The sequence below is a fragment of the Coregonus lavaretus genome, assembly GCF_964263955.1.
Source record: "Coregonus lavaretus genome assembly, contig: HAP1_SCAFFOLD_175, whole genome shotgun sequence".
Taxonomy (NCBI): domain Eukaryota; kingdom Metazoa; phylum Chordata; class Actinopteri; order Salmoniformes; family Salmonidae; genus Coregonus; species Coregonus lavaretus.
In genome coordinates this window covers 113,808-141,005 of record NW_028164027.1, presented here as the reverse complement: position 1 = coordinate 141,005, position 27,198 = coordinate 113,808, and the positions used below count along the sequence as shown (strand labels likewise).

The window sequence follows — 27,198 nt, the reverse complement described above, 5'->3', positions numbered from 1 at the left end:
TCTGGTACCACTAGCTGTCTTAGGGCCTCTCAGTCTTCTAGTACCACTAGCTGTCTTAGGGCCTCTCAGTCTTCTAGTACCACTAGCTGTCTTAGGGCCTCTCAGTCTTCTGGTACCACTAGCTGTCTTAGGGCCTCTCAGTCTTCTAGTACCACTAGCTGTCTTAGGGCCTCTCAGTCTTCTGGTACCACTAGCTGTCTTAGGGCCTCTCAGTCTTCTGGTACCACTAGCTGTCTTAGGGCCTCTCAGTCTTCTAGTACCACTAACATCTTAGGGCCTCTCAGTCTTCTGGTACCACTAGCTGTCTTAGGGCCTCTCAGTCTTCTAGTACCACTAGCTGTCTTAGGGCCTCAGTCTTCTGGTACCACTAGCTGTCTTAGGGCCTCTCAGTCTTCTAGTACCACTAGCTGTCTTAGGGCCTCTCAGTCTTCTAGTACCACTAGCTGTCTTAGGGCCTCTCAGTCTTCTGGTACCACTAGCTGTCTTAGGGCCTCTCAGTCTTCTGGTACCACTAGCTGTCTTAGGGCCTCTCAGTCTTCTAGTACCACTAGCTGTCTTAGGGCCTCTCAGTCTTCTGGTACCACTAGCTGTCTTAGGGCCTCTCAGTCTTCTGGTACCACTAGCTGTCTTAGGGCCTCTCAGTCTTCTGGTACCACTAGCTGTCTTAGGGCCTCTCAGTCTTCTGGTACCACTAGCTGTCTTAGGGCCTCTCAGTCTTCTGGTACCACTAGCTGTCTTAGGGCCTCTCAGACTTCTAGTACCACTAGCTGTCTTAGGGCCTCACAGTCTTCTGGTACCACTAGCTGTCTTAGGGCCTCACAGTCTTCTAGTACCACTAGCTGTCTTAGGGCCTCAGTCTTCTAGTACCACTAGCTGTCTTAGGGCCTCGCAATCTTCTAGTACCACTAGCTGTCTTAGGGCCTCTCAGTCTTCTGGTACCACTAGCTGTCTTAGGGCCTCTCAGTCTTCTGGTACCACTAGCTGTCTTAGGGCCCCTCAGTCTTCTGGTACCACTAGCTGTCTTAGGGCCTCTCAGTCTTCTGGTACCACTAGCTGTCTTAGGGCCTCTCAGTCTTCTGGTACCACTAGCTGTCTTAGGGCATCTCAGTCTTCTGGTACCACTAGCTGTCTTAGGGCCTCTCAGTCTTCTGGTACCACTAGCTGTCTTAGGGCCTCTCAGTCTTCTGGTACCACTAGCTGTCTTAGGGCCTCTCAGTCTTCTAGTACCACTAGCTGTCTTAGGGCCTCTCAGTCTTCTGGTACCACTAGCTGTCTTAGGGCCTCTCAGTCTTCTGGTACCACTTGCTGTCTTAGGGCCTCTCAGTCTTCTAGTATCACTAGCTGTCTTAGGGCCTCTCAGTCTTCTGGTACCACTAGCTGTCTTAGGGCCTCTCAGTCTTCTGGTACCACTAGCTGTCTTAGGGCCTCTCAGTCTTCTAGTACCACTAACATCTTAGGGCCTCTAAGTCTTCTGGTACCACTAGCTGTCTTAGGGCCTCTCAGTCTTCTAGTACCACTAGCTGTCTTAGGGCCTCAGTCTTCTGGTACCACTAGCTGTCTTAGGGCCTCTCAGTCTTCTAGTACCACTAGCTGTCTTAGGGCATCTCAGTCTTCTAGTACCACTAGCTGTCTTAGGGCCTCTCAGTCTTCTAGTACCACTAGCTGTCTTAGGGCCTCTCAGTCTTCTGGTACCACTAGCTGTCTTAGGGCCTCTCAGTCTTCTGGTACCACTAGCTGTCTTAGGGCCTCTCAGTCTTCTGGTACCACTAGCTGTCTTAGGGCCTCTCAGTCTTCTGGTACCACTAGCTGTCTTAGGGCCTCTCAGTCTTCTGGTACCACTAGCTGTCTTAGGGCCTCTCAGTCTTCTGGTACCACTAGCTGTCTTAGGGCCTCTCAGTCTTCTGGTACCACTAGCTGTCTTAGGGCCTCTCAGTCTTCTGGTACCACTAGCTGTCTTAGGGCCTCTCAGTCTTCTGGTACCACTAGCTGTCTTAGGGCCTCTCAGTCTTCTAGTACCACTAGCTGTCTTAGGGCCTCTCAGTCTTCTGGTACCACTAGCTGTCTTAGGGCCTCTCAGTCATCTGGTACCACTAGCTGTCTTAGGGCCTCTCAGTCTTCTGGTACCACTAGCTGTCTTAGGGCCTCTCAGTCTTCTGGTACCACTAGCTGTCTTAGGGCTTCTCAGTCTTCTGGTACCACTAGCTGTCTTAGGGCCTCAGTCTTCTGGTACCACTAGCTGTCTTAGGGCCTCTCAGTCTTCTGGTACCACTAACATCTTAGGGCCTCTCAGTCTTCTGGTACCACTAACATCTTAGGGCCTCTCAGTCTTCTGGTACCACTAGCTGTCTTAGGGCCTCTCAGTCTTCTGGTACCACTAGCTGTCTTAGGGCCTCTCAGTCTTCTGGTACCACTAGCTGTCTTAGGGCCTCTCAGTCTTCTGGTACCACTGGCTGTCTTAGGGCCTCTCAGTCTTCTAGTACCACTAGCTGTCTTAGGGCCTCTCAGTCTTCTGGTACCACTAGCTGTCTTAGGGCCTCTCAGTCTTCTGGTACCACTAGCTGTCTTAGGGCCTCTCAGTCTTCTGGTACCACTAGCTGTCTTAGGGCCTCTCAGTCTTCTGGTACCACTAGCTGTCTTAGGGCCTCTCAGTCTTCTGGTACCACTAGCTGTCTTAGGGCCTCAGTCTTCTGGTACCACTAGCTGTCTTAGGGCCTCTCAGTCTTCTGGTACCACTAACATCTTAGGGCCTCTCAGTCTTCTGGTACCACTAACATCTTAGGGCCTCTCAGTCTTCTGGTACCACTAGCTGTCTTAGGGCCTCTCAGTCTTCTGGTACCACTAGCTGTCTTAGGGCCTCTCAGTCTTCTGGTACCACTAGCTGTCTTAGGGCCTCTCAGTCTTCTGGTACCACTAGCTGTCTTAGGGCCTCTCAGTCTTCTGGTACCACTAGCTGTCTTAGGGCCTCTCAGTCTTCTGGTACCACTAGCTGTCTTAGGGCCTCTCAGTCTTCTGGTACCACTAGCTGTCTTAGGGCCTCTCAGTCTTCTAGTCCCACTAGCTGTCTTAGGGCCTCTCAGTCTTCTGGTACCACTAGCTGTCTTAGGGCCTCTCAGTCTTCTGGTACCACTGGCTGTCTTAGGGCCTCTCAGTCTTCTAGTACCACTAGCTGTCTTAGGGCCTCTCAGTCTTCTGGTACCACTAGCTGTCTTAGGGCCTCTCAGTCTTCTGGTACCACTAGCTGTCTTAGGGCCTCTCAGTCTTCTGGTACCACTAGCTGTCTTAGGGCCTCTCAGTCTTCTGGTACCACTAGCTGTCTTAGGGCCTCTCAGTCTTCTGGTACCACTAGCTGTCTTAGGGCCTCTCAGTCTTCTGGTACCACTAGCTGTCTTAGGGCCTCTCAGTCTTCTGGTACCACTAGCTGTCTTAGGGCCTCTCAGTCTTCTGGTACCACTAGCTGTCTTAGGGCCTCTCAGTCTTCTGGTACCACTAGCTGTCTTAGGGCCTCTCAGTCTTCTGGTACCACTAGCTGTCTTAGGGCCTCTCAGTCTTCTAGTACCACTAGCTGTCTTAGGGCCTCAGTCTTCTGGTACCACTAGCTGTCTTAGGGCCTCTCAGTCTTCTGGTACCACTAGCTGTCTTAGGGCCTCTCAGTCTTCTAGTACCACTAGCTGTCTTAGGGCCTCTCAGTCTTCTGGTACCACTAGCTGTCTTAGGGCCTCTCAGTCTTCTAGTACCACTAGCTGTCTTAGGGCCTCTCAGTCTTCTAGTACCACTAGCTGTCTTAGGGCCTCTCAGTCTTCTGGTACCACTAGCTGTCTTAGGGCCTCTCAGTCTTCTAGTACCACTAGCTGTCTTAGGGCCTCTCAGTCTTCTGGTACCACTAGCTGTCTTAGGGCCTCTCAGTCTTCTGGTACCACTAGCTGTCTTAGGGCCTCTCAGTCTTCTAGTACCACTAACATCTTAGGGCCTCTCAGTCTTCTGGTACCACTAGCTGTCTTAGGGCCTCTCAGTCTTCTAGTACCACTAGCTGTCTTAGGGCCTCAGTCTTCTAGTACCACTAGCTGTCTTAGGGCCTCTCAGTCTTCTAGTACCACTAGCTGTCTTAGGGCCTCTCAGTCTTCTGGTACCACTAGCTGTCTTAGGGCCTCTCAGTCTTCTGGTACCACTAGCTGTCTTAGGGCCTCTCAGTCTTCTGGTACCACTAGCTGTCTTAGGGCCTCTCAGTCTTCTGGTACCACTAGCTGTCTTAGGGCCTCTCAGTCTTCTGGTACCACTAGCTGTCTTAGGGCCCCTCAGTCTTCTGGTACCACTAGCTGTCTTAGGGCCTCTCAGTCTTCTGGTACCACTAGCTGTCTTAGGGCCTCTCAGTCTTCTGGTACCACTAGCTGTCTTAGGGCATCTCAGTCTTCTGGTACCACTAGCTGTCTTAGGGCCTCTCAGTCTTCTGGTACCACTAGCTGTCTTAGGGCCTCTCAGTCTTCTGGTACCACTAGCTGTCTTAGGGCCTCTCAGTCTTCTAGTACCACTAGCTGTCTTAGGGCCTCTCAGTCTTCTGGTACCACTAGCTGTCTTAGGGCCTCTCAGTCTTCTGGTACCACTTGCTGTCTTAGGGCCTCTCAGTCTTCTAGTATCACTAGCTGTCTTAGGGCCTCTCAGTCTTCTGGTACCACTAGCTGTCTTAGGGCCTCTCAGTCTTCTGGTACCACTAGCTGTCTTAGGGCCTCTCAGTCTTCTAGTACCACTAACATCTTAGGGCCTCTCAGTCTTCTGGTACCACTAGCTGTCTTAGGGCCTCTCAGTCTTCTAGTACCACTAGCTGTCTTAGGGCCTCAGTCTTCTGGTACCACTAGCTGTCTTAGGGCCTCTCAGTCTTCTAGTACCACTAGCTGTCTTAGGGCATCTCAGTCTTCTAGTACCACTAGCTGTCTTAGGGCCTCTCAGTCTTCTAGTACCACTAGCTGTCTTAGGGCCTCTCAGTCTTCTAGTACCACTAGCTGTCTTAGGGCCTCTCAGTCTTCTGGTACCACTAGCTGTCTTAGGGCCTCTCAGTCTTCTGGTACCACTAGCTGTCTTAGGGCCTCTCAGTCTTCTGGTACCACTAGCTGTCTTAGGGCCTCTCAGTCTTCTGGTACCACTAGCTGTCTTAGGGCCTCTCAGTCTTCTGGTACCACTAGCTGTCTTAGGGCCTCTCAGTCTTCTGGTACCACTAGCTGTCTTAGGGCCTCTCAGTCTTCTGGTACCACTAGCTGTCTTAGGGCCTCTCAGTCTTCTGGTACCACTAGCTGTCTTAGGGCCTCTCAGTCTTCTAGTACCACTAGCTGTCTTAGGGCCTCTCAGTCTTCTGGTACCACTAGCTGTCTTAGGGCCTCTCAGTCATCTGGTACCACTAGCTGTCTTAGGGCCTCTCAGTCTTCTGGTACCACTAGCTGTCTTAGGGCCTCTCAGTCTTCTGGTACCACTAGCTGTCTTAGGGCCTCTCAGTCTTCTGGTACCACTAGCTGTCTTAGGGCCTCAGTCTTCTGGTACCACTAGCTGTCTTAGGGCCTCTCAGTCTTCTGGTACCACTAACATCTTAGGGCCTCTCAGTCTTCTGGTACCACTAACATCTTAGGGCCTCTCAGTCTTCTGGTACCACTAGCTGTCTTAGGGCCTCTCAGTCTTCTGGTACCACTAGCTGTCTTAGGGCCTCTCAGTCTTCTGGTACCACTAGCTGTCTTAGGGCCTCTCAGTCTTCTGGTACCACTGGCTGTCTTAGGGCCTCTCAGTCTTCTAGTACCACTAGCTGTCTTAGGGCCTCTCAGTCTTCTGGTACCACTAGCTGTCTTAGGGCCTCTCAGTCTTCTGGTACCACTAGCTGTCTTAGGGCCTCTCAGTCTTCTGGTACCACTAGCTGTCTTAGGGCCTCTCAGTCTTCTGGTACCACTAGCTGTCTTAGGGCCTCTCAGTCTTCTGGTACCACTAGCTGTCTTAGGGCCTCAGTCTTCTGGTACCACTAGCTGTCTTAGGGCCTCTCAGTCTTCTGGTACCACTAACATCTTAGGGCCTCTCAGTCTTCTGGTACCACTAACATCTTAGGGCCTCTCAGTCTTCTGGTACCACTAGCTGTCTTAGGGCCTCTCAGTCTTCTGGTACCACTAGCTGTCTTAGGGCCTCTCAGTCTTCTGGTACCACTAGCTGTCTTAGGGCCTCTCAGTCTTCTGGTACCACTAGCTGTCTTAGGGCCTCTCAGTCTTCTGGTACCACTAGCTGTCTTAGGGCCTCTCAGTCTTCTAGTCCCACTAGCTGTCTTAGGGCCTCTCAGTCTTCTGGTACCACTAGCTGTCTTAGGGCCTCTCAGTCTTCTGGTACCACTGGCTGTCTTAGGGCCTCTCAGTCTTCTAGTACCACTAGCTGTCTTAGGGCCTCTCAGTCTTCTGGTACCACTAGCTGTCTTAGGGCCTCTCAGTCTTCTGGTACCACTAGCTGTCTTAGGGCCTCTCAGTCTTCTGGTACCACTAGCTGTCTTAGGGTCTCTCAGTCTTCTGGTACCACTAGCTGTCTTAGGGCCTCTCAGTCTTCTGGTACCACTAGCTGTCTTAGGGCCTCTCAGTCTTCTGGTACCACTAGCTGTCTTAGGGCCTCTCAGTCTTCTAGTACCACTAGCTGTCTTAGGGCCTCTCAGTCTTCTGGTACCACTAGCTGTCTTAGGGCCTCTCAGTCTTCTGGTACCACTAGCTGTCTTAGGGCCTCTCAGTCTTCTGGTACCACTAGCTGTCTTAGGGCCTCTCAGTCTTCTGGTACCACTTGCTGTCTTAGGGCCTCTCAGTCTTCTGGTACCACTAGCTGTCTTAGGGCCTCTCAGTCTTCTGGTACCACTAGCTGTCTTAGGGCCTCTCAGTCTTCTGGTACCACTAGCTGTCTTAGGGCCTCTCAGTCTTCTAGCAGCAGACTCCTCAGAGTCACGTCTGTTTACAATCAATCTTATTACCACTGATTGCAAGTCAACACCCTCCATTTTCTCACAAGTCAACACCCTCCATATTGTCACACGTCAACACCCTCCATAATGTCACAAGTCAACACCCTCCATATTGTCACAAGTCAACACCCTCCATATTGTCACACGTCAACACCCTCCATATTGTCACAAGTCAACACCCTCCATTTTCTCACAAGTCAACACCCTCCATATTGTCACAAGTCAACACCCTCCATATTGTCACAAGTCAACACCCTCCATTTTCTCACAAGTCAACACCCTCCATATTGTCACAAGTCAACACCCTCCGTATTGTCACAAGTCAACACCCTCCATATTCTCACAAGTCAATTCCGTCTCACTGTCTAAAGTAGAGGTCGACCATTTCTATCTGCAGGTGTAGTGGTGTGGGTGCAGGCTTTAGTCCCAAACAAGCAGTAACACACCTGACCTGATGGGATGCAAACTCAAAATTCAATACATTTCAACTCTATATCTGACATGGTGCAGGTGTCTTCTTTTCTTTAAGCCCATAACCATGTGTGTGAGGCGTATACTTTCGTTTCAAAAGTATACACCTGCACCATGTCAGATATAGAGTTGAAATGTATTGAATTTTGAGTTTGCATCCCAATATTACACTTTATATACATCAGAGAAGACTGAAATATAACAAAACAGTTTGAAATTGAAACAACAGATTTCGACGTTTACATTTTTTTTTTTAATGAAACATAAAAACAGCTAGTGGTACCAAGAATCACTCCGTGTGACCCTGATTTAGCCCACTGCAGTAAAAGGTTAACGTACATAATTGACCGCAAACAAATTTTTCCTATGGGGACAATGAAGTAAATTATGAACACGTTTTAGTTTTTTAAAACATGAGTATAATACGTACTTGTCTATCTTATTACTAATAAAGCACTGAAGTATGTAAGTGTTTATCTAGTACAGTGATGCTGGAGGTTAAACTGCCATAACATTACATCTGTGATCTGGCTAATACTCCCCTCTCTCTCTCGCTCCCTGTCTCTCTGCGCTCTGTCTCTCTCCACCATTCTCGCTCTCGTTCCCATTCTCACGCCCTCTCTCTCTCTCCATTCTCTCTCTCTGCGCTCTCTCTCCCCTTCTACCATTCTCGCGCCCTCTCTCTCTCTCTGCGCCCTCTCTCGTCCCCATTCTCGTTCCCTCTCCCATTCTCGCGCCCTCTCCCTCTCCCATTCTCGCGCCCTCTCTCTTTCTGCATTCTCTCTCTCTGCGCTCTGTCTCTCTCCCCCATTCTCGCGCTCTCTGTGCGTGCGTCTCTGCTGTGCGTCGGCCGGAATATTCTCAACCTCATCAGATTTTCCGGTCCGAGAGTAGAGTGGCCCCAGGGTCACAGTCAGCTGCTCCTCCTCTGTGGCCCTCCAGTCCCCAGGGCCCTCAGCATCTACAACTCTTTGTGCTTTCCCACAGGCCACGGACTGAAGGACGGACACACACACCACACATAGGCACGCACAAACACACACTGGCGACACACACACACACCACACATAGGCACGCACAAACACACACAGGCACACACACTGGCGACACACACACACACACTCACGTGCACACACACAGACCCACACACACACAGACCCACACAATGTCCCTCCAGACATGAGGATGAAACATATCTCTATTTCAGGACATCTCTCCATCCATCCATCCATCCCTCTCCATACAACCCTCATCCCACTGTGTGTGTGTGTGTGTGTGTGTGTGTGTGTGTGTGTGTGTGTATGCTTGTGTCCGCAGCAGCCCACCCCTGCTTCCACATTTAGCAAGGCCAAAGGAAAGCTGAGGACATGCAAGGCTGAGTTGCTTTTGTTTGATACGGGAGGGAGGCCCTTTGTCTACATTCATTTGATTGAGGGATCCACTGACTAGTACCATCTCCATCTCCTCTCTTCTCTCTGTGGGGGGGCTTTAGTGAACAGGAATGGTGTAGATGGCTTGGACCTGGCTTGGACAGCTGACTAGAAACACATTTGTAAAATGACTTAATGCTACTGCGCCAAATATTTTGTGTTCGTTTGATTGTGTGTGTGTGTGTGTGTGTGTGTGTGTGTGTGTGTGTGTGTGTGTGTGTGTGTTCCCATGATGAGCTTACCTCATTTCCATGCATATTCCCAACATATTTGAATTCCGGAATTCCCATCTGGTGCTCAGCCGGATTCTTTCCCAGAATGAGCACCCAGAGGTCTCTCCCTGCCAACAAACAACACCAACGTTATACAAAAGGTATCTCCGAGATATTTACAAATCAAATTAAACCTTGTGCGGCACAGTGTGTTAGTATGCCAGCCTGCCTGCCTGCCTGTCTGTTCTTTCCACCAGCCCCTAGAGCAGAACAGAACATTATTCAAATAGTGTTTAGATTGCTTGGACTGGCACCTGGCAACCCAAGGTCAGCTCCCTGCCCCCTCTCCTCTCTTCCTCCTCTCCTCCCAGTCCCCTCTCTTCTCCTCCCAGCCCCCTCTCCTTTCCTCCTCCCAGCCCCTGCTCCTCTCCCAGTCTCTCCTTTCCTCCTCCCCTCCCTCTCCTCCTCTCCCAGCCCCCTCTTCTCTCCTCTCCTCCCAGCCCCCTCTCCTCTCAGCCCCCTCTCCTCTCATTTCCTCCTCTCCCCCTCTCTTCCCAGCCTCCTCTCCTCCCCGGGTGCGTCCCAATAACCTCTCCTAGTGTTCAAGTGTTCACTTGTTCACTTCCCTTCACTGATTGGAAAGAGAATGAAAAACTCCCTCTCGCCCAGTTCGACCAATCCAATGCTTTTACATTTGTGGGAAGTAATGAACGAGTGTACACTTCAGGAGGTAGTAGAGACTGGAATGCACCCCCTGTCCTGTATGAGAGAGACTTCCTGTGTTCCAGTATTGTCAAAGCTCTACCACACGGCAAGTCTGAACCTGCTCCGCGGCCAGTATGTCAGGCAGCAGTGAGTAATCCTCATGACTAGCTGGTTCTGGCCGCAGGATAGGAACTCTGTTCCCTTTCATCACAACAACTAGTGTAGCAGACTACAGGATAGGATCTCTGTTCCCTTTCATCACAACAACTAGTGTAGCAGACTACAGGATAGGATCTCTGTTCCCTTTCATCACAACAACTAGTGTAGCAGACTACAGGATAGGATCTCTGTTCCCTTTCATCACAACAACTAGTGTAGCAGACTACAGGATAGGAACTCTGTTCCCTTTCATCACAACAACAACTAGTGTAGCAGACTACAGGATAGGATCTCTGTTCCCTTTCATCACAACAACTAGTGTAGCAGACTACAGGATAGGATCTCTGTTCCCTTTCATCACAACAACTAGTGTAGCAGACTACAGGATAGGATCTCTGTTCCCTTTCATCACAACAACTAGTGTAGCAGACTACAGGATAGGATCTCTGTTCCCTTTCATCACAACAACTAGTGTAGCAGACTACAGGATAGGAACTCTGTTCCCTTTCATCACAACAACAACTAGTGTAGCAGACTACAGGATAGGATCTCTGTTCCCTTTCATCACAACAACTAGTGTAGCAGACTACAGGATAGGATCTCTGTTCCCTTTCATCACAACAACAACTAGTGTAGCAGACTACAGGATAGGATCTCTGTTCCCTTTCATCACAACAACTAGTGTAGCAGACTACAGGATAGGAACTCTGTTCCCTTTCATCACAACAACAACTAGTGTAGCAGACTACAGGATAGGATCTCTGTTCCCTTTCATCACAACAACAACTAGTGTAGCAGACTACAGGATAGGAACTCTGTTCCCTTTCATCACAACAACTAGTGTAGCAGACTACAGGATAGGATCTCTGTTCCCTTTCATCACAACAACTAGTGGGTTTGTTTACTGTCTTATGACTCCAAGACAAGTCTATATAGAACCAATTGCTCCACACAATCACACACTTGCACGCAAGCACACCCACCCACCCACCCCCACGACCACTTAAACTTCTGACCAATTATTTCTGAAGTGTTGTACATAGAAGCCTGTCATCTCAGCACAGCTGTGTCTGTCCAGGGGCTTAAAGACAAAAAAAAAAAAAAAACTCAAATTGTCTACATGACAAAGAGGTACGGGAGGGATGGAGGGGTAAGGTAGGAGGGGGCAGCAGGGGAGCAGGCCAGGGAGGGGCAAGAGTGTAGCGGGGCAAGTAGAGGAGGGGCTGTAGAGGAATGATCAGAGAGGGGAGGGGGTCAGCGGAGGAGCGGGACGAGGCAGGTGGTGTACTAGATTAAACAGTAATTAGCCAAGAGCCTCTCACCTCGAGCGGCACGGGTCACCAGGAGATTAGGAGGGAGGTTAAATTAACGGGCCGGCCCAAGACGGGCGACAGGCCACGGAACATGATGACCTCACAATCTGCCAGAGATTTACTGCAGGCAGGGAGCCGGGCAGATAGACAGGAAGGCCTAAATATACGGTCCTGCTATACAAGCTACTTAAGGTGGAACTGACAGCATTTTAGCAACATGAAATCGTATAAAAAAATCTGTTCGTATATACACTCCGAGGAAGAATGACATCCAGAGCGTTGTTGACTGTAACTGTGCTGCTGGCAACAATTTAATTACCTTTTTTTTTTTTTTACATTTTCTGACATTTTCACGTTTTCATTCATTCATAGAATGTTTGGGAATGACGTATAGTAAGGTATTGGTGAAGATTCTATATTAATATAGAGGGAGAGAGGCCGTGCGTTTTGGACAATTTATAGACACTGCAGTAAATAAAACATCTGTCTCGTCCAGGACCAGAGTCTACACAGACTGTTGCGCCATAGCCAATCAGAGCTACAGTAGGCCTTTATGCAAACAAGCCATTTTCCACACAGGCCTGCCATCATTCACTTTGAACTGGACTGTGTGTGTTTACAGACCGTTGCAACAGCGCGACTTTAAATAATTAGAAAGCATTCGCCAAAAGCCACAAAATACACCTGAATGGATTTATGCAAATATGTAAAACACCACGGGAGTCCTCTTACATTTTGGGAACTTTACAGTCCTGTTGAGCAAACAACCATGAAAAGGTAGGCTTTCTCCCTCAGCTACGCACAACAACAAGATTAATAACTAATGCCAAAGCAAGTTGAGCTAAAATCTAACGAGGAAAGATAAAACACAAACCCTCTCAAATTCTCAGCTAGTTGGTCGTCGAAATTGCACAGATGAACGATGGGTAATAGTAGCCCGCTCGCCCTCCTGCAGCTTGCCTGACCATGCATGTTTGTCCCAACCCACGTTTTGACAACTGAATGGGAACTTGCCAGCCCGCCCATTTGATTGACAACTAAGGGTGCGTTCGTAAATTGCCTTCAGTGTGTCAGAGTGCGCTCTGGGTCGTTCGTAAATTGCCTTCAGTGTGTGTCAGAGTGCGCTCTGGGTCGTTCGTAAATTGCCTTCAGTGTGTGTCAGAGTGCGCTCTGGGTCGTTCGTAAATTGCCTTCAGTGTGTGTCAGAGTGCGCTCTGGGTCGTTCGTAAATTGCCTTCAGTGTGTGTCAGAGTGCGCTCTGGGTCGTTCGTAAATTGCCTTCAGTGTGTGTCAGAGTGCGCTCTGGGTCGTTCGTAACTTGCCTTCAGTGTGTCAGAGTGCGCTCTGGGTCGTTCGTAAATTCAGAGCGTTTCCGCTCTCCCAGCGCATGCTACACTAAATTGACACTGGGGTCGCTCTGGCCCGAGGAGTAGGGTTGATCCGGGATGTTTCACAACGGCAGTCAAGCACCCAAGCTAACAGGCTAATGCACCCAAGCTAACAGGCTAATGCACCCAAGCTAACTGGCTAATGCACCCAAGCTAACAGGCTAATGCACCCAAGCTAACTGGCTAATGCACCCAAGCTAACAGGCTAATGCACCCAAGCTAACAGGCTAATGCACCCAAGCTAACTGGCTAATGCACCCAAGCTAACAGGCTAATGCACCCAAGCTAACTGGCTAATGCACCCAAGCTAACAGGCTAATGCACCCAAGCTAACAGGCTAATGCACCCAAGCTAACTGGCTAATGTTGGCTAGCTTCTTCGGACGCAAATGAGAGAACACCTCAATCTAACCATTTTACTCGCCCTAGCAGAGCTGGTTAGGCTGTTTTCATGTTATCCAGAGCGTTGTTGACTGTAACTGTGCTGCTGGCAACAATTTGATTACTTTTTTTTGCCGTCGTTTACTGACACCGGCCATACTCAACGGGTGTTGCAAATTCATAAATTCGTCAGTTACTCTGCGCTCTGGCACACTCAGACGAGAGTGCTCTGAAATCCGAGTAGATGGCCAGAGTGAATTTGCGAACGCAAGAGATATATGCTAACTGGATAACGGTCGTTAGTTACGTTCGTCCGTTTGTGTCCAAAATATTGGGTCATTAAAACTGAAACAGTGCATCCCGAATGGAGGCAGCAAACAACGTACCAGGCCAGCTGGGATTTACAACCTGATAGCAATATGTTTTGGACTACCAAGAAATGTATTGGTGAATTATATTAATCATGCATTGAACTGCATCCATCTATTCTGCCAGCAATGCCTTACTGTACGTCAAGGAATTGAGTAAAATAACACACATATATATATATTTTTTTACTGCTTATAAAGTTGGTTTTGTAGTATAAAGTGGGAATTTGATATTTGACTGATATTATGATTGTCTGTTTGGTATCTGTAAAGTAGTTAAAACGCTGTCAGTTCCACTTTAAAATGTACTTAGATACTGCCTAAACACACTACTTAAAAGATACTGCCAAGACATACTACTTACAGTTGAAGTCGGAAGTTTACATACACTTAGGTTGGAGTCATTAAAACTCGTTTTTCAACCACTCCACAAATTTCTTGTTAACAAACTATAGTTTTGGCAAGTCGATTAGGACATCTACTTTGTTTACAGACAGATTATTTCACTGTATCACAATTCTAGTGGGTCAGACGTTTACATACACTAAGTTGACTGTGCCTTTAAACAGCTTGGGAAATTCCAGAAAATGATGTCATGGCTTTAGAAGCTTCTGATAGGCTAATTGACATCATTTGAGTAAATGTCAGGAATTGTGAAAAACTGAGTTTAAATGTATTTGGCTAAGGTGTATGTAAACTTCCGACTTCAACTGTAGATACTGCCTGGACATATTACTTAGATACTGCCTAAAACACTACTTAAATATACTGCCTAAAACACACTACTTAAATATACTGCCTAAAACACACTACTTAAATATACTGCCTAAACACACTACTTAAATATACTGCCTAAACACACTACTTAAATATACTGCCTAAACACACTACTTAAATATACTGCCTAAACACACTACTTAAATATACTGCCTAAACACACTACTTAAATATACTGCCTAAACACACTACTTAAATATACTGCCTAAACACACTACTTAAATATACTGCCTAAACACACTACTTAAATATACTGCCTAAACACACTACTTAAATATACTGCCTAAACACACTACTTAAATATACTGCCTAGTGCTTAACGGTACTGCTTAAATACCTCTCCACAGGTGCAAGACACACACTTCAGATGTAGGATCTTAATTTGATCACTCTTGTTGCTGACAATTTTCCTGCAATGCAGGAAATGCAAACTTGTAGTGTATTTGAGTTTTTAAAAGGCTTCTACAGTTCGTAATTTCCACTTTGAAGTTTCAGACTTGATTTGCCCTAACGAAAAAAAATGTATCAACCCCTACAAAAATGTCCATTAATTATAATCCACATTTCCTGTTGCCGCAGGATTATTTTCCTGCTGTAGCAAACTGGCTCAAATTAAGACCCTACATCTGTACCATTCACACTCTAGGATACCAGCAAAGGGTGACTGTATTCAAATGGCTGGCTGAAGAATCTTTACATTGGAGGGTATTGTCTTAGCCTGCATCCCAAACGTCACTCTATTCCTCATAGGGATCTGGTCAAAAAGTAGTAGAGCACTATATAGGGCGGGAAAATAGGGTGCTATTTTGGGAGTCATCTTCACAGTGTTGTAGGACTTCTCTGTCCTCTAGTCACCTGCTTTACTTTAAACCATTAAAGGCCTCAAGGATCCGTACGGCTCCGATCTAAAACAGTTCATCCCAGGTTCTAATCAACTGAAGTGAGTGGCTGAGCATTAAGGCCTCAAGGATCTGTACGGCTCCGATCTAAAAACAGTTCATCCCAGGTTCTAATCAACTGAAGTGAGTGGCTGAGCATTAAGGCCTCAAGGATCTGTACGGCTCCGATCTAAAAACAGTTCATCCCAGGTTCTAATCAACTGAAGTGAGTGGCTGAGCATTAAGGCCTCAAGGATCTGTACGGCTCCGATCTAAAAACAGTTCATCCCAGGTTCTAATCAACTGAAGTGAGTGGCTGAGCATTAAGGCCTCAAGGATCCGTACGGCTCCGATCTAAAAACAGTTCATCCCAGGTTCTAATCAACTGAAGTGAGTGGCTGAGCACAGACAGATGCCATCAAAGGGATCTATAGTCAGACGTCTGGTCTGTCTTCCCAGGAACAAAAGGGAACAGGGACAGAGTTAGTTGACTTGCTGCTGCTGCCTCCTACGGTAATAACCTAGGCTACGTCCCAAATGGCACCCCTATTCCCTACATAGAGCACTACATTTAAAACAGAGTCCTATGGGCCCTGGTCAAAAGTAGTGCACTATATAGGGAATAGGAGTGCCATTTGTTACACAGACCCAGTTCCTGCTCCTGCTCCAGAGGTTGAGACATTGTGTTGAGAGTCTCAATTTGCATCTGAATCTCATCAGACTGAAACACGAGAGAGAGAGAGAGAGAGAGAGAGAGAGAGAGAGAGAGAGAGAGAGAGAGAGAGAGAGAGAGAGAGAGAGAGAGAGAGAGAGAGAGAGAGAGAGAGAGAGAGAGAGAGAGAGAGAGAGAGAGAGAGAGAGAGAGACAGAGACCTGGAAGAGGAGGAAGAGAAAAGAGAGAGAGAGAGAGACCTGGAAGAGGAGGAAGAGAAGAGAGAGAGAGAGAGAGAGACCTGGAAGAGGAGGAAGAGAAGAGAGAGAGAGAGAGAGAGACCTGGAAGAGGAGGCGGGTGCCTCAATGCCAGCTTCGTGTCCAGCCATGCAAAGCAAAGCAAAGCAAAGCACACAGACAGACAGACAGACAGAGCCTCCACAGAAATGCCACCAACTGGCAAGGCAACCCAGGGAGGGTGACAAGGAGATGTTTCAATCTCCCAACACAAGACAACAACACGGTGAATCACAGAGCAGAGACACAGTGATACAGTGAAGTGTAAATCCAGGGGCAGTCTGCACCACCTCTTTCTCTCTACTGCCTCTGATTCCACCTCCATCATCTCCCATGTGTCACATCAATCATTCCCAACAGTGATCGTTCTAGTTTAGTCTATAGCGGTGAAGCACTGTACATCCCTCCTTCCCTATTCTCTCTCCGATTGAGTCTGAGATAGACAGACAGGCAGACAGCCAGACAGGCAGACAAGCAGCAAGGACCTGACTAGATCTAATTTCACTTTCAAATCAGAGATGATGAGAGAACACATACACACAGTCCTTTTCTTTTCACACCCTGGAACCATCCGCCTCGCAGGACAATGCTAGCTGAATAAACAACTCTCACACCCTACCTCAGGCGAGCAAAACCTCGAGACTTCCTTAGTATTAGATTTTATCTACCAGCTGTTGTTTACAAATATACACCGCCACCCCTTGTCTTACCGGAGTCAGCCGATCTATCCTGCCGATGTAGCGTATATCCCGCCAGCTGTATGTTATTCATGTCGACGTTCAGCCACGACTCGGTGAAACACAAGATGTTACAGTTTATAATGTCCCGTTGGTAGGATAACCGTAGTCTTAGGTTGTCTAATTTATTTTCTCTCTCACACCCTGGAACCAACCGCCTTGCAGGACAATGCTAGCTGAATAAATATCTCTCACACCCTGGAACCATCTGGACCCTTTCTTTCTAAAACTAGCCGCCGAAATTGTCGCAACCCCTATTACTAGCCTGTTCAACCGCTCTTTCGTAACGTCCGAGATCCCCAGAGATTAGAAAGCTGCCGCGGTCATCCCCCTCTTCAAAGGGGGTGACACTCTAGATCCAAACTGTTACAGACCTATATCCATCCTGCCCTGCCTTTCGAAAGTATTTGAAAGCCAAGTTAACAAACAGATCACCGACCATTTCGAATCCCACCGTACCTTCTCCGCTATGCAATCCGGTTTCCGAGCTGGTCATGGGTGCACTTCAGCCACGCTCAAGGTCCTAAACGATATTATAACCGCAATCGATAATAGACAGTACTGTGCAGCCGTCTTCATCGACCTGGCCAAGGCTTTCGACTCTGTCAACCACCGCATTCTTATTGGCAGACTAAATATCCTTGGTTTCTCAAATGACTGCCTCGCCTGGTTCACCAACTACTTCTCAGATAGAGTTCAATGTGTCAAATCGGAGGGCCTGTTGTCTGGACCTATGGCAGTCTCTATGGGGGTGCCACAGGGTTCAATTCTTGAGCCGACTTTTTTCTCTGTGTATATCAATGATGTCGCTCTTGCTGCTGGTGATTCTCAGATCCACCTCTACGCAGACGACACCATTTTGTATACATCTGGCCCTTCATTGGACACTGTGTTAACAAACCTCCAAACGAGCTTCAATGCCATACAACACTCCTTCAGTAGCCTCCAACTGCTCTTAAACACTAGTAAAACTAAATGCATGCTCTTCAATCGAACGCTGCTGGCACCCGCCCACCCGACTAGAATCACTACTCTTGACGGGTCTGACCTAGAGTATGTGGACAACTACAAATACCTAGGTGTCTGGTTAGACTGTAAACTCTCCTTCCAGACTCACATTAAGAATCTCCAATCCAAAGTTACATCTAGAATCGGCTTCCTATTTCGCAAACAAAGCCTCCTTCACTCATGCTGCCAAACATGCCCTCGTAAAACTGACTATCCTACCGATCCTAGATTTCGGCGATGTCATTTACAAAATAGCCTCCAATACTCTACTCAGCAAATTGGATGTAGTCTATCACAGTGCCATCCGTTTTGTCTCCAAAGCCCCATACACTACCCACCACTGTGACCTGTACGCTCTTGTTGGCTGGTCCTCACTACATGTTTGTCGTCAAACCCACTGGCTCCAGGCCATCTATAAATCACTGCTAGGCAAATCCCCGCCTTATCTTAGCTCATTGGTCACCATAGCAACACCCACCCGTAGTCTGCGCTCCAGCAGGTATATCTCACTGGTCATCCCCAAAGCCAACACCTCCTTTGGCCGCCATTCCTTCCAGTTCTCTGCTGCCAATGACTGGATCGAATTGCAAAATTCTCTGCAGCTGGAGACTCTTATCTCCCTCACTAACTTTAAGCATCAGTTGTCAGAGCACCTTACCGATCACTGCACCAGTACACAGCCCATCTGAAATTAGCCCACCCAACTACCTCATCCCTATATTGTTATTTATTTTGCTCATTTGCACCCCAGTATCTCTATTTGCACATCATCTCTTGCACATCTATCATTCCAGTGTTAATACTAATTGTAATTATTTTGCACTATAGCCTATTTATTGCCTTACCTCCATAACTTGCTACATTTGCACACACTGTATATAGATTTTCTGTAGTATTTTTTTGACTTTATTTTTTTATTTATTTTTATTTTTTTATCCCATATGTAACTCTGTGTTGTTGTTTTTTATCGCACTGCTTTGCTTTATCTTGGCCAGGTCGCAGTTGTAAATGAGAACTTGTTCTCAACTAGCTTACCTGGTTAAATAAAGGTGAAATAAATAAACATCCGGCCATGCAGGACAATGCTAGCTGAATAAACAACCCTCTCACACGGTCTCTGTAAGCCCTGCTAAATAATTTACATTTTGTAACAAAAATGGAACAGTAGTCACGACAATGTGATCTGTTGTCGTGGAAAAAGACTTCTGGGTTTTTTCGTCCGACATCTGAGAGGGGTTGCAGAGGAGGACGTCGTCACCACTGGGGGTTCTCTCTTTAAAGCCACACTCTGTAAGATGTACTGCGCCTAGAGTACCCTCAGTATCCTGGCCAGGGCCTCCTACAACAACATAAAAACGCAGGAGGTTCTTCGTTTTTTGTTACAATAAGGACAAAAGGTAAGATAAGATGGCTGTGACCCCATTTAGGCTGTCAAAACCGAGGAGAAATTACATTTAATCAATTCACGTTGACTGTGGCTTTTTTTAAAAATCACCTTCATTGTTTTAAAGTAACAAGAGACCGCTCTGTGTTCATGCTACCGGCTGCAGCTGCAGTGATCTGTGAGCCACATGACTGTGAGAGAGAGAGAGAGAGAGAGAGAGAGAGAGAGAGAGAGAGAGAGAGAGAGAGAGAGAGAGAGAGAGACTACGCTGTTCGGCCGCAGCCTGCGTCATGGTACTGAACCCCAGCCAAGATCCCTATCAAACTGTTGTGTCTGAGGCCCAACTGAGGCTGCGTCCCAAATGGCACCCTGTTCCCTATACAGTGCACTACTTTTGACCAGGGCCCGTAGGGAATAGGGTGCCATTTGGGACGAGGCCCCATACTGTATGTTACAAAATAGAGGAAAGTGTCAGGTCTCTCTGATGCTGCCTCCTGATTCCAACACCAACAGGGAGGAATATCTTCTGATTCCTCCTGTATCTACAACACCAACAGGGAGGAATATCTCCTGATTCCTCCTGTATCTACAACACCAACAGGGAGGAATATCTTCTGATTCCTCCTGTATCTACAACTCCAACAGGGAGGAATATCTCCGGATTCCTCCTGTATCTACAACACCAACAGGGAGGAATATCTTCTGATTCCTCCTGTATCTACAACACCAACAGGGAGGAATATATTCTGATTCCTCCTGTATCTACAACTCCAACAGGGAGGAATATCTCCTGATTCCTCCTGTATCTACAACTCCAACAGGGAGGAATATCTCCGGATTCCTCCTGTATCTACAACACCAACAGGGAGGAATATCTTCTGATTCCTCCTGTATCTACAACACCAACAGGGAGGAATATCTCCTGATTCCTCCTGTATCTACAACACCAACAGGGAGGAATATCTTCTGATTCCTCCTGTATCTACAACACCAACAGGGAGGAATATCTTCTGATTCCTCCTGTATCTACAACACCAACAGGGAGGAATATCTCCTGATTCCTCCTGTATCTACAACACCAACAGGGAGGAATATCTCCTGATTCCTCCTGTATCTACAACACCAACAGGGAGGAATATCTCCTGATTCCTCCTGTATCTACAACACCAACAGGGAGGAATATCTCCTGATTCCTCCTGTATCTACAACACCAACAGGGAGGAATATCTCCTGATTCCTCCTGTATCTACAACACCAACAGGGAGGAATATCTCCTGTATCTACAACTCCAACAGGGAGGAATATCTTCTGATTCCTCCTGTATCGCTACGGCAAAAATATCTGACCGTCAACTTTGCGCCATAAAAACTAAATTTGGGAAGTGGGATGCAGGGGGGAGGGAGAGGGACGTAGGTAGGTAGCAGGAGGGAGTGAGAGGTAGAGGGGGGACACTCCCAGACCTCCAGGGATGGATCAGGAGATACAGTGCATTCGGGAAAGTATTCAGACCTCTTCCCTTTTTCCACATTTTGTTACGTTACAGCCTTATTCTAAAATTGATTAAGTAAACAATTATCCTCATCAATCTACACACAATACCCCATAATGACAAAACGAAAACAGGTTTGTAGATTACTTTTTGTAACACCTTTATTTACATAAAGTATTCAGACCCTTTGCTATGAGACTCACAATTGAGCTCAGGTGAATCCTGTTTCCATTGATCATCCTTGAAATATTTATACGACAGGTGGACTCCAATGAAGTTGTACATTCAATTGATTGGACATGATTTGGAAAGGCACACACACCTGTCTATATAAATGGTCCCACAGTTGACAGTGCATGTCAGAGCAAAAACCAAGCCATGAGGTCCGAAACAGGATTGTGTCAAGGCACAGATCTGGGGAAGGGTACCAAAATGTCTGCAGCATTGAAGGTCCTCAAGAACACAGTGGCCTCCATCATTTTTAAATGGAAGTTTGGAAACACCAAGAGAAATCGGGGGAGAAGGGCCTTGGTCAGGGAGGTGACCAAGAACCCAATGGTCACTCTGACAGAGCTCCAGAGTTCCTCTGTGGAGATGGGAGAACCTTCCAGAAGGACAACCATCTCTGCAGCACTCCACCAATCAGACATTTATGGTAGAGTGGCCAGACGGAAGCCACTCCTCAGTAAAAGGCACATGACAGCCCGCTTGGAGTTTGCCAAAAGGCACCTAAAGGACTCTGACCATGAGAAACAAAATTCTCTGGTCTGATGAAACCAAGATTGAACTCTTTGGCCTGAATGCCAAGCGTCACATCTGGAGGAAACCTGGCACCATCTCTACAGTGAAGCATGGTGGTGGCAGCTGTGGGGATGTTTTTCAGCGGCAGGGACTGGGAGACTAGTCAGGATCGAGGGAAAGATGAAAGGAGCAAAGTACAGAGAGATCCTTGATGAAAGCCTGCTCCAGAGCGCTCAGGACCTCAGACTGGGGGCGAAGGTTCACCTTCCAACAGGACAACGACCCTAAACACACAGCCAAGACAATGCAGGAGTGGCTTCGGGACAAGTCTCTGATGTCCTTGAGTGGCCCAGCCAGAGGCAGGGACTGGGAGACTAGTTAGGATCGAGGGAATGATGCAAAAAATGTCTAAAAACCTGTTTTTGCTTCGTTGTTATGGGATATTGTGTGTAGATTGATGAGGGGGAAAAAAACGATGTAATCAATTTTAGAATAAGGCTGTAACGTAACAAAATGTGGAAAAAGTCAAGGGGTCTGAATCCTTTCCCAATGCTCTGGATGTACTGTAATAACACACATGTGGTAAAACTACACTCAGCCACATCACAGAACCAGGAGTGTGTGGTATCAACCCAGCCTCCAGGACCAGGGGTGTGTGGTATCAACCCAGCCTCCAGAACCAGGGGTGTGTGGTATCAACCCAGCCTCCAGAACCAGGGGTGTGTGGTATCAACCCAGCCCGCCCCTCCAGAACCAGGGGTGTGTGGTATCAACCCAGCCTCCAGAACCAGGGGTGTGTGGTATCAACCCAGCCCACCCCTCCAGAACCAGGGGTGTGGTATCAACCCAGCCCACCCCTCCAGAACCAGGGGTGTGGTATCAACCCAGCCTCCAGAACCAGGGGTGTGTGGTATCAACCCAGCCTCCAGAACCAGGGGTGTGTGGTATCAACCCAGCCCGCCCCTCCAGAACCAGGGGTGTGGTATCAACCCAGCCTCCAGAACCAGGGGTGTGTGGTATCAACCCAGCCTCCAGAACCAGGGGTGTGTGGTATCAACCCAGCCTCCAGAACCAGGGGTGTGTGGTATCAACCCAGCCTCCAGAACCAGGGGTGTGTGGTATCAACCCAGCCTCCAGAACCAGGGGTGTGTGGTATCAACCCAGCCCGCCCCTCCAGAACCAGGGGTGTGTGGTATCAACCCAGCCTCCAGAACCAGGGGTGTGCGGTATCAACCCAGCCTCCAGAACCAGGGGTGTGTGGTATCAACCCAGCCTCCAGAACCAGGGGTGTGTGGTATCAACCCAGCCCGCCCCTCCAGAACCAGGGGTGTGCGGTATCAACCCAGCCTCCAGAACCAGGGGTGTGCGGTATCAACCCAGCCTCCAGAACCAGGGGTGTGTGGTATCAACCCAGCCTCCAGAACCAGGGGTGTGTGGTATCAACCCAGCCTCCAGAACCAGGGGTGTGTGGTATCAACCCAGCCTCCAGAACCAGGGGTGTGTGGTATCAACCCAGCCTCCAGAACCAGGGGTGTGTGGTATCAACCCAGCCCACCCCTCCAGAACCAGGGGTGTATGGTATCAACCCAGCCTCCAGAACCAGGGGTGTGTGGTATCAACCCAGCCTCCAGAACCAGGGGTGTGTGGTATCAACCCAGCCTCCAGAACCAGGGGTGTGTGGTATCAACCCTGCCTCCAGAACCAGGGGTGTGTGGTATCAACCCAGCCCGCCCCTCCAGAACCAGGGGTGTGTGGTATCAACCCAGCCCGCCCCTCCAGAACCAGGGGTGTGTGGTATCAACCCAGCCCGCCCCTCCAGAAACAGGGGTGTGTGGTATCAACCCAGCCCGCCCCTCCAGAACCAGGGGGGTGTGGTGGTAGTAGACCAGCAGGAGGGGCCGGGGGGAGGAGGGGCCGGGGGGAGGAGGGGCCGGGGGGAGGAGGGGCCGGGGGTGTGTGGTGGTACAACCCCAAAAACAATACAAAACGCAGCCAGCATGAGGCAGATAAACGTTAGTAAACTATCTAAAAAAAAAAAAAAAAGATTTACAAAAAAGACAGGTAGGAGCAGATCAGCATTTTATATTAAAGCAGGTCACATACTACAACGCTGTTCAGCCAAGCAGGTCTTCATCAGACAGCAGCCAAACAGGTCTTCATCAGCCAGCAGCCAAACAGGTCTTCATCAGACAGCAGCCAAACAGGTCTTCATCAGAAATCATTGTGGTCCAGCCCAGCTGTATAAGGCTTCTGTTAGATGAAGCCTATGTACCAAATGGCACCCTATTCCCTATGTAGTGCACACAGTGCTCAGGTCAAAAGTAGTGCACTATAAAAGGGAATAGGGTGCCATTTGAGTCTCACACGAAGTGTCTCCAGTGCATTGAGGTGCGGTGCATTACATTCCTCCAGTGCAGTTTGTGGAGACACCACAGAACACGAACACACATTCCTCCGGAGCTTGGCTGTATCCATGTACAGTGGTACTAACACCCAAGGGACTGGATGGGCCGTCGGTTGGGTTCTCACATTAGAAGGGCCCGGAGTTTCTCCTGGTCTGGAACACTCCCTAGCTCTGGCCATGATGATTACCTATAGGGTCCTGTAATACCAGATATGACCTATAGGTGGCAGCACTAGGAGGTATCATGACCCTTCTAGAATAGGCCTAGCACCCCCAAGAAAGAAATTACATGTTTTCAATGTTCAACATACACTGAGTGTACAAAACATTAAGAACACCTTCCTAATATTGAGTTGCACCCCCCCCATTTTTCCCTCAGAACAGCCTCAATTCGTCAGGGCATGGACTCTACAAGGCGTCAAGCGTTCCACAGGGATGCTGGCCCATGTTGACTCCAATGCTTCCCACACTTGTGTCAAGTTGCCTGGATGTCCTTTGGGTGGTGGCCCATTCTTGATACACACGGGAAACTGTTGAGCGTGAAAAACCCAGCAGCTTTGCAGCTCTTGACACAAACTGGTGCGCCTGGCACCTACTACCATACCCCGGTCAAAGGCAGTTAAATCGTTTCCCCATTCACCCTCTGAATGGCACGCACGCAATCCATGTCTCAATTGTCTCATTGCTTAAAAATCCATCTTTAACCTGTGGTGAATTGAACAGGCGACATCAATAAGGGATCATAGCTTTCACCTGGATAGTCTGTCATAGAAAGAGCAGGTGTTCCTAATGTTTTGCATACTCAGTTTATATAGCGATGAGTCGACACATTTCTTTCTCTCAACATCCTGTTGTCAGGAAGGAGCTCCGACTGCTCAGCAAGCCAGCACAGCCTACATACACTACTGTGGTGGTCGAGGTCCACATCTTTCTGCTACTGTCTCAACTCACGGCCGTAACCGCGAGTTGCAAGCACCCTTGTGTAATGACCAAGCTGCCACACAGCTACCCCAGTGAAGAATTCCTGCCGCCAACACTGCACAACCATTGAGCTTCCTCTGTTCTATACTCTCTGGGGTGCAGAAAGCATCCATCCAGGCTGATGGTTAAACCCTGCATTCTGAGCAGCTTGTTCTTTGAAATCCACAACATGGGAGTAGGAGGACTAGATAGGACCGGAGAGAGGCTGGGGAGTAGGAGGACTAGGTAGGACCGGAGGGAGCATGGGAGTAGGAGGACTAGATAGGACCGGAGGGAGGCTGGGGAGTAGGAGGACTAGGTAGGACCGGAGGGAGGCTGGGAGTAGGAGGACTAGGTAGGACTGGAGAGAGGCTGGGGAGTAGGAGGACTAGGTAGGACCGGAGGGAGGCTGGGAGTAGGAGGACTAGGTAGGACCGGAGGGAGGCTGGGAGTAGGAGGACTAGGTAGGACCGGAGGGAGGCTGGGAGTAGGAGGACTAGGTAGGACCGGAGAGAGGCTGGGGAGTAGGAGGACTAGGTAGGACCGGAGGGAGGCTGGGGAGTAGGAGGACTAGGTAGGACCGGAGGGAGGCTGGGGAGTAGGAGGACTAGGTAGGACCGGAGGGAGGCTGGGAGTAGGAGGACTAGGTAGGACCGGAGGGAGGCTGGGGAGTAGGAGGACTAGGTAGGACCGGAGAGAGGCTGGGGAGTAGGAGGACTAGGTAGGACCGGAGGGAGGCTGGGGAGTAGGAGGACTAGGTAGGACCGGAGGGAGGCTGGGAGTAGGAGGACTAGGTAGGACCGGAGGGAGGCTGGGGAGTAGGAGGACTAGGTAGGACCGGAGGGAGGCTGGGGAGTAGGAGGACTAGGTAGGGCCGGAGGGAGGCTGGGGAGTAGGAGGACTAGGTAGGACCGGAGAGAGACTGGGGAGTAGGAGGACTAGGTAGGACCGGAGAGAGGCTGGGAGTAGGAGGACTAGGTAGGACCGGAGGGAGGCTGGGAGTAGGAGGACTAGGTAGGACCGGGGGGAGGCCGGGGAGTAGGAGGACTAGGTAGGACCGGAGGGAGGCTGGGGAGTAGGAGGACTAGGTAGGACCGGAGAGAGGCTGGGGAGTAGGAGGACTAGGTAGGACCGGAGAGAGACTGGGGAGTAGGAGGACTAGGTAGGACCGGAGAGAGGCTGGGAGTAGGAGGACTAGGTAGGACCGGAGGGAGGCTGGGAGTAGGAGGACTAGGTAGGACCGGGGGGAGGCCGGGGAGTAGGAGGACTAGGTAGGACCGGAGGGAGGCTGGGGAGTAGGAGGACTAGGTAGGACCGGAGAGAGGCTGGGGAGTAGGAGGACTAGGTAGGACCGGAGAGAGGCTGGGAGTAGGAGGACTAGGTAGGACCGGAGGGAGGCTGGGGAGTAGGAGGACTAGGTAGGGCTGGTGGGACGCTGGGAGCAGTGATCAGGATGATATATTAACAGTCTGTTTTGGCTAGTCTTCACATGAGCCTTTAAATTGCCAGCTGCAATCGCTGGCAGGCAGGCAGGGACCCTGTTTACAAAGAGTCCTCTTATGAGAGGGGAAGACTGAATCCATCACAGCCTATGAACCTCTTACATATATCTCTCACTATTCCCCAAGAGTGTGCAAAGCTGTCATCAAGGCAAAGGGTGGCTATTTGAAGAATCTCTAATATACACTGCTCAAAAAAAATTAAGGGAACACTAAAATAACACATCATAGATCTGAATGAATGAAATAATCTTATGAAATACTTTTTTCTTTACATAGTTGAATGTGCTGACAACAAAATCACACAAAAATTATCAATGGAAATCAAATTTATCAACCCATGGAGGTCTGGATTTGGAGTCACCCTCAAAATTAAAGTGGAAAACCACACTACAGGCTGATCCAACTTTGATGTAATGTCCTTAAAACAAGTCAAAATGAGGCTCAGTAGTGTGTGTGGCCTCCACGTGCCTGTATGACCTCCCTACAACGCCTGGGCATGCTCCTGATGAGGTGGCGGATGGTCTCCTGAGGGATCTCCTCCCAGACCTGGACTAAAGCATCCGCCAACTCCTGGACAGTCTGTGGTGCAACGTGGCGTTGGTGGATGGAGCGAGACATGATGTCCCAGATGTGCTCAATTGGATTCAGGTCTGGGGAACGGGCGGGCCAGTCCATAGCATCAATGCCTTCCTCTTGCAGGAACTGACACACTCCAGCCACATGAGGTCTAGCATTGTCTTGCATTAGGAGGAACCCAGGGCCAACCGCACCAGCATATGGTCTCACAAGGGGTCTGAGGATCTCATCTCGGTACCTAATGGCAGTCAGGCTACCTCTGGCGAGCACATGGAGGGCTGTGCGGCCCCCCAAAGACATGCCACCCCACACCATGACTGACCCACCGCCAAACCGGTCATGCTGGAGGATGTTGCAGGCAGCAGAACGTTCTCCACGGCGTCTCCAGACTCTGTCACGTCTGTCACAT

General features: G+C 49.0%; 1 protein-coding gene across 1 annotated transcript in view; it reads right to left on the bottom strand.

The window, feature by feature from the left end:
* Positions 1–27,198, bottom strand: part of LOC311117549 (carboxypeptidase M-like) — a gene marked incomplete at both ends in the record, with an annotated part of 95,304 nt that overhangs the window by 64,496 nt on the left and 3,610 nt on the right. Inside the window, one exon of the mRNA XM_084192473.1 lies at positions 9,102–9,199. Coding sequence (XP_084048599.1) covers positions 9,102–9,199 — 98 coding nt within the window. The remainder of the gene's footprint in view (positions 1–9,101; positions 9,200–27,198) is intronic.